Below are 7,503 nucleotides of genomic sequence, written 5' to 3'. Positions count from 1 at the left end.
TACCAGTAATATCGATACTTTGAAAATCGATCCGCCCACCAATAATTACAGCTATAAATAATAATATTTGGTTGGCGATTGTTCTGTGGAAGCAGGATGATAAAGGTCACACATTAATTCCCAGCAGTGGCTATTGTGCATCCATCCACAGGGTCCATTTGTAATGTCAATGTGCCTCTGAGACTCTGACCCCTCTATGTTCTTGTATTGTAAGGCAGCACAATTAAGGGAGCCAGCTTAACTGCCTGTAGCCCACTGGGGCCGGAGACATCTGGAGAAGCAGTCAAAACACTGTGGAGCCTGCCATTGTTTTCTCTTTCAAACCGGAACAGATCAGTGGGGGAGGGGAATAAAGAACCCATAACTGCTGCTAAACATGGTTTCCGTCTTTAGTTTCTGACCTAAACAGGATACCGGAGCATGAATGTTAGTTTCAGACCCACAGCACTTGTTTTTTGGATACGAATGGACAACCACATGTTGGTCACATTTTCCCCCCAAACTCCCAGGGACCTTGTGGATATCAACTAATTTTTTGGTCTATGGCAATTATGTTGTTGATTTTTCTACAGCTACTCATTAGCAGCTTTGAAGGCCTCTCTGGAGCTGAAGATGGGACGTTGTGCACCTCCAATGCATGCTTCACCCTACATATGGACAGGCTTAGCTTTAAGGAAGCCCGGCAGAGCTGTGAACACAATGGAGGTTATCTGATGACTGTCCGAGACAGAGAAGAAGAGGATGTGCTGCGCTTGATTCTCTCACAGATCCAAAGACAACCTCAGCACAGGGCACTTACATTTTGGATTGGATTAAAACTGCACAGAGGCAACTGTATGTCACCTGGCAAGACTCTCAAGGGCTTTAAGTGGGTAGCTGGAAAAGAACCTTCACACTACTCCAACTGGGACAAAGAACCTGTCGCCACATGCACAGAGGATAGATGTGTGAGTGTTTTTTACACTTTATCAGGAGAAAACCACCTGAAATGGACTGCTGGACCTTGCAAGAGCCCTACTTCATATGTATGTAAGTTCTACTTTCAGGGAATGTGCAGACCTCTGACTCTGTTAGGAATTGGACAGATAAACTACACAGCACCCTTTTCAAAAGAGCCCCAAAAAACTAAAATGCAATCATTTCCAGTCGGAACGTTTGCTGAGGTTTTATGTAGTGACCGACAGTATCACTCCTCTTATTGCATTAGGATGGATGACATCTTTCGCTGGAATGTCCCCGGTCCCTTCTGCAAAACAGGAAAGCAAAACTGCACGATCAACAATGGCGGATGTGAACACTTGTGCCACCAGGAAGCAGATGAGGTTCGATGCTTTTGTAAAGAAGGTTACAACCTGAGTGAAGATGGACTCACTTGCAGGATAAAAGACTTGTGTGGTGTTGATACGTGCGAGCATCAGTGCATAATGAGGGAGTCTGGATATTCCTGCAAATGTCCAGATGGCTTCAAACTGGATGTAAACCAGCGCAACTGCTCTGATATTGATGAGTGCCAGTCACAAGCCTGCGAGCATCATGCATGTGTAAATACTCCAGGAAGTTACACATGTGCGTGTAAAGATGGTTATGAAATGGTGGACGGTAAGTGCAGTGATATAGATGAATGTGCAAAATTCAGATGTGAGCACAACTGCTTGAACAGTATCGGATCCTTCGCTTGTTACTGTGACCAGGGCTTTACTTTATCCAAGGATGGCCACTCGTGTGTTAAAGACAAAATAACGTCAGCTGCCTCATCCGATGACTCAGTGGAGGAGGAAACACAAGAAAATGTGACCGAGTCATTCACCAGAACAGTGGAGCTCCAACACCAGTCCCCTCACACTGATGCACCGCTTACTGACGTGGTGAATTTCACGCACAGTGACCATCAGAGCAACGTGTCCTTGGTGGGAAGTTTTGCCAGCACAGGTAATGGCCGGATGTTAATCTGCGTTCTCGGCTCAGTGGTTCCTCTGCTGCTTTTGGTTGCGGTGACTCTGGCTATTGCAATTTTTCGCTGCAGCCGCTCCAAGAAGGAAGCCAAGAAAAATACCACTACAGATGGCTACTGTTGGGTTTCCTCTGGTTTGGATCCACGTTTAGAGAAACTGTATGATTCCATTAATACTGATGACCTATGACCTAAAAGTAATGGAGAAGACTGCCTTCCTGGACTGTTATGTTAATTTATGTAATTTATGTTTTTGCCACCTCTCTTTATTACATATCAAATCAGAAAACATGGTAACAGACATTGTACTTATATAAAGTTGGGGCACAGTGGGTAAATAATTGTAAAAGTAAGATGGCACTCAGCAGACTGCATACCTCTGCCTTTCTTTACCCATTAGAAGATATTAACAAAAATTAACAAATGTATATAAAAAATGTTAAAAAATGTGGATACAGCTTCGAAAGGCAGAGATCTGTTCATTCCACCCGATGATGCTCAGTGGTGCATCAAAGCCCGAAAAAGCTCAACTTCCTCTTGCTCATTTCATGGGGTTGTGACACTCTAATCCAAGGTTTTACAGCCACTTCTTTCAGTAGGTATGCTTATGGGAAAATGTCTTTTTGGGCCCCAGTGCATCATGTGAAGTTGTAATAACAGGATTTTGCCCACATGAAAGTAGGCTTTAAAGCCTGGTGTGTTGGGTTTGGAGAACTGACATTTTGGACTGAGTGGCAAACAGTATGATTCCAGAAAGGTTTGATTTGTGTTTAACAGTGAGAAACTTTTTGCCAAGATGTTAATGCTAAAAGTGAGCACTGCGATGTAAAAACAGCCTGCTTATTTAATAGTTTGCCTTGTAGATAGACATTATTTGATTTATGTATGTAACACTGCCTGTTTGCTAAACCTGTGACCAGCTCCTGACCGAAGAGCATGTTCTCTCCACTGCATCATTCAGATGATATCAAATGATTATATACTGTAGTATGTTTACCTTCCCATGTCACATGGCAATGATGGAAGAAGTATTCAGTTTACGTAAAGCTACTGTAACTTTTTTTTGGCCTCTTGGGGGCAGCAGAAACAAGTTGAGAACACAAATTTACTTATGAAGTTGTGTAAATAAGCAACTATTTGCAGTCACGATATCACAGTGTAACAGTCAAGAAAAAGGAAAATAAACAATTTTGTGTCATGTCTCTGGCCACGTGGCATACAAAAGTGCATACAATTATTTGTCTTTTAGCTTTGTTTCTGGTCTCTACCAACTCCTGAGGGATATACTGACTTGGATTCAGCTGCTTAATTCTAGAGTATGTTCACCAGCTAGTCGCTAACTGCTGTTTGAAGCTGAGCAGGCAGTGTGTGGTAGGTTTATAGAGCCTTTCTCTCAGAAGACAGCCACTTGCAAAGGCAGAAAATGATGCTTGTGTGAGCTTTTGTGATTGTAGCTGCTGTTAAATTAGTGGATTAAAAAGTACAGTATTTGGATCTGAAATGTAGTGAAGTAGTGTACTTACCTTTTCACAAATGCCATTGTATGTGTTTGTGCACAAACTTAAATGAGACATTGTGTTTATTTTTCAGGTTCATGATTTTATTTCGGAGGACTACTAGAATACGTTTACATGCTGTAGTGCTCAAAAAACACATTTGTTTTCCCATATTGTCCAGCGCAGCTGCACTGTATTCCACCTCTGTCTAAACGCTCTGTTTTAGCTCCTGTCTATTTAAAACAGGAAGACCCCTGGATCCCCAATTTGCTCTGGTTGGTCAGCTCACACACAGCCTTAGCCACCAAAGCTAACATCACCACAAGATCAAAATCAATAACATTGTTCCAAACTAATTGATTATCCAAATGTGTGATATGGTTACATGATGTGACGTCAAGATGTCATAAAATTACTACTGATGATACATTTCAGGAGCAGTGTGTGGGAGAGAGGAACTTCTGTTGGTGTAGACTTTGGCCTTTTTAACCCTCAAGACTTTTTGCATGCAGAAAAGGGCGTTTAAAATACTAAAGAAAATGGAAAAAGGAAGGGGAAATAAAGCAGGATAGGTGACCTTTAACATATTTTACTTGCTGATACTGAGTTTTTATATCTGATTCTGGTGTAAATTTGATGCCATGATAAACTCATGTAAAGTATCAAGTCATTACATTTAATGTGTGATAAAGTCATACTATAAGAAAAAATAAATGGTTTGTTTGGAAAAAACCAAGAAGTCCAGCTGTATCTCATTTCCTTCCTGTCTTCAACTCGGTCATTGTCCAGAGGGGCGTTGTTTCCTGAGTAGGTACAGTAGCCACTGGAATCTTTGCCAAGCCAACATTAAGAGAAGTTCTACACGACAGTATGGCCATGTTTGTGCCAGTGAAGATAATGACCATTTTAATGTCAGTTATTTTTGTATTGTCTACTAAGACTGGATTTTGCATGAAACAGACTGGCACCTGTGTGCCTTTTTGTACTGAGAGTGAGTGCATAACTGTTAATTATGATAGAGTGGACTTTAAAACAGCCAGAGAAGGATGCCACGACAGGAATGGAGAACTGGTGACATTTCAGCGTGAGACAGATAAGAACACACTTGACATTTTGAGTCAAGAATTGAATGGAGACTTCTGGATTGGACTGCGTTTACCAGCTAGCGCCTGCAGCAACCTTTCGACTCCACTGAGAGGATATGAGTGGACTTCTGACAGTGCTGACAGGGGCTTTTTTTCAGCCTCCAACACCTGGAAAAACAGTGTTGAAGTCTGCTCTCCACGCTGTGTGTCACTTTCAAATGATCAGAAGTGGACGGAGAGACTGTGCTTGGAGAAAACCGATGGCTTCCTGTGCAGAACAAAGCACAAAGATGCATGCCAGGCTCAAGAATTGTCAGATGCAGTTGTTTTCCCAAGCATGGATGGCTGTTTAAGTGGCCTTTGTGAGCATACATGCACAGATGTCATAGGAGGCTATAAATGTTCCTGTTTTAAAGGATATATCTCAGACAGCAAGGACCCCAGGCAGTGCAAAATGCACTGTGCACAACAGAAATGCCCAGCAATATGTGACGGGCATACTGACAGTGCATGCTCCTGTCCTGTTGGCTTTATTGCTACTGACAAAATCTGCGAGGACATCGATGAATGTTCGATGGAGCAATGTGATCAAGAGTGTAAAAACACTTTCGGAAGTTTTGTCTGCTCCTGCAAAGAAGGATTTGTACTCAAAGATGAAGTCAAATGCATCAAAACTCCCATCAGCATAGGTGTTGTCAAACCAGCCCGAAACAATACACTGCAGAGTTCTGCTGCTGCTTCCAGTGGTTTTCTCTGGCTATGGATTTTCGTTGCCGTGCCTGTTGTAGTGCTTATATTGGTGATAAGGTTTTATGTTGTCAAGCGTCAGAAGTGCAGAGAACAAAACTCTATTCAACAATCTACTGTTCCTGTGGACAATGTTAAGTGTTTTCAGTATAAAATATGATTCGCACTAACTCTGCTGTTCCATTAAGCATTTACAGTTACAATTTACTGACTTGTGTGTGGTTACAGTTATCAGATAGCTGCTGTAGGTAACGTTTCAGAATAAACTGTTCGATCAATATGAACATGTTTGAAATGCTTCTTTATAATACAGGTCAATTCCAATTTTAACTTGGATAAAGCACTCGTAATATACAAATATATGCAGTATAATATAAACTTAAACAAGTAAGAAATATTTTAATGTTGTGACCTGAGAATTTTGATTTTGAAACATTCCTTTTTTTGTTTTCATTTTAGGAGCTAGGGATATGTTTCATGAGTTCAATGTTGATCTCTAAAGCAATTATTAAGTTAAACTTTTGGATAAAGCGGTCAGAATCAGTTGAGCAAAAAAGTAAAATGGATTTGAGTAAATAGTAATCCTCCTGAAAAGTGCCATCTCTTTACACCTTTATTCCATACTTTAACTTAATAAATGTACTGGGTTTTTTCTTGAGCACTGACTTCTTCTTTATACAGTAAACATTCATGTTTGTAAATATGCATCTAGTGTATGCATTAAATGGTCTTTAATGTGAGACGACGAATGCTGATTTTTCATTTTTCAAATAAATGTTTCAAATGTTTAGTCTTTCACAACAGTGTTGCAATCATTCTTGCCCTTAGAGCTCCATCTAGTGTTCTTTTGAATACATTGCTGGAAAGGGGGGAAATCAGTTGGATGACTTCCTCACACATTTTTATCTCAAAATCAGCTTCTTCATCAAAGCACATATAACCTAGACAAACATGTGTCTTTCTACTGATTCCTCATGTGGTTCAAGAGTATTTAAAGGTGCACTGTGGATTTTTTTGGGGGAAGAATAACTAGATCTTCATTGACTGATTTTCTTCTTATTTCTTAAACAAACTAAAACAAACTTTCCGCCATTTTCTTGACTGAATAAACTGAATTAACAAACTGACCTTAAAACACAACTCAAATTCACACTAGTACTTCATTTATATATGCCAGACACTGCTAACTTTTTTCATGGCTTTAAACAGTCTTCTAGGGACCTTATTTTCCCCTAAGAACAGCTCAGTTTTTCATCCATGGAAAAAATAAATATTTTTGAGTCTGACTTTAATTTAATTTCTATCATGTTGAATATTATTTGGTTTTAATTTGTGCTTAAAATTTTCATTTCAACTATCTTATTTTCAAAACTTAAAGGAGACCTTTTATGTGTTTTCATTTTTTTTCTTATCTTCCTGTGTTTATATGGGTTCTTGTGCATGAAAGAATCTTGAATGGACAAACCAACAGAAGCCCCTTTCTCTTCAATTCAATTAATTTTAATAAAAAATTTGATTTGCATGTGGAGTAGTTTTACACAGGCTGAACAGCCTTTGGAACAAAAGTTGTTGAAAGATCCTATGTTGGCTGCACAGTGGGAGTGCTCTGACTGGCAGTCCAATGATTTTAGGAGATGCACGCGTGTCTGCAGAGCACACAGTAGCCCCATTCACGCTACAATTGAGTGCGGGGATCCTGCTCCAATTCTCCGCATCCTCTTCTGTGTGAAAGTCTCAGATGCGGTGAAGGGGAAGATTTCACTGCGCCTCTGTTGCGCCTTCAGAGGTAGCATCAGAGGCACAGCACTGGCGAACCGTACCTGTGTGGATGGATGAGCCGGCAGTGCAGAGCGGAGGCATGATGATCTGTTGATCTGTCGATCTGTGTTCCCAGTGTGATAACTAAACAGATCCTTCACTCAACAAAATAAGGAGAAATGTCCAACAAAGCAATGTTACATGCAGTGGCAGTTCTAGACCAGTTTTAATAGAGGGGCCAGGTTGGGGCTGGCTTTTTTGTTAGGGGGCACATACAACCCGGAAAAAAGGATAAATCCCTCATTCAGACAAAACAGTGTTTACAATTTCAGCAATTTTGATTGGGTAGTAAACTGCTGAGACACTTTATTTCTGCCTTTCCCTTCAGAACAAAATCATTGCAAGAAATCTGTCATTGTATTATTAATGCAAACTCCCTGTCAGGGGGGCCACAGGGGGGTCCAGA

The 7,503-nt window shown here is 40.6% G+C and overlaps 2 protein-coding genes across 2 annotated transcripts; both read left to right on the top strand.

Annotated features, from left to right (window-relative positions):
* The first annotated feature begins 377 nt into the window (after positions 1 to 377).
* Positions 378 to 3,185, top strand: cd93 (CD93 molecule). The gene has a single exon (XM_030392276.1). It carries the CDS (start codon positions 543 to 545, stop codon positions 2,139 to 2,141), a length of 1,599 nt encoding a protein of 532 aa, XP_030248136.1. The 5' UTR covers positions 378 to 542; the 3' UTR covers positions 2,142 to 3,185.
* Positions 3,186 to 4,262: 1,077 nt separating this feature from the next.
* Positions 4,263 to 6,077, top strand: LOC115566417 (complement component C1q receptor-like). Its single transcript, XM_030392277.1, has one exon. It carries the CDS (start codon positions 4,318 to 4,320, stop codon positions 5,437 to 5,439), a length of 1,122 nt encoding a protein of 373 aa, XP_030248137.1. The 5' UTR covers positions 4,263 to 4,317; the 3' UTR covers positions 5,440 to 6,077.
* Positions 6,078 to 7,503: the final 1,426 nt, after the last annotated feature.

This window comes from Sparus aurata, chromosome 16, assembly GCF_900880675.1.
Source record: "Sparus aurata chromosome 16, fSpaAur1.1, whole genome shotgun sequence".
NCBI lineage: Eukaryota > Metazoa > Chordata > Actinopteri > Spariformes > Sparidae > Sparus > Sparus aurata.
Note: the sequence above shows the minus strand (reverse complement) of the source record. Positions and strands in the feature narration are given on the sequence as shown.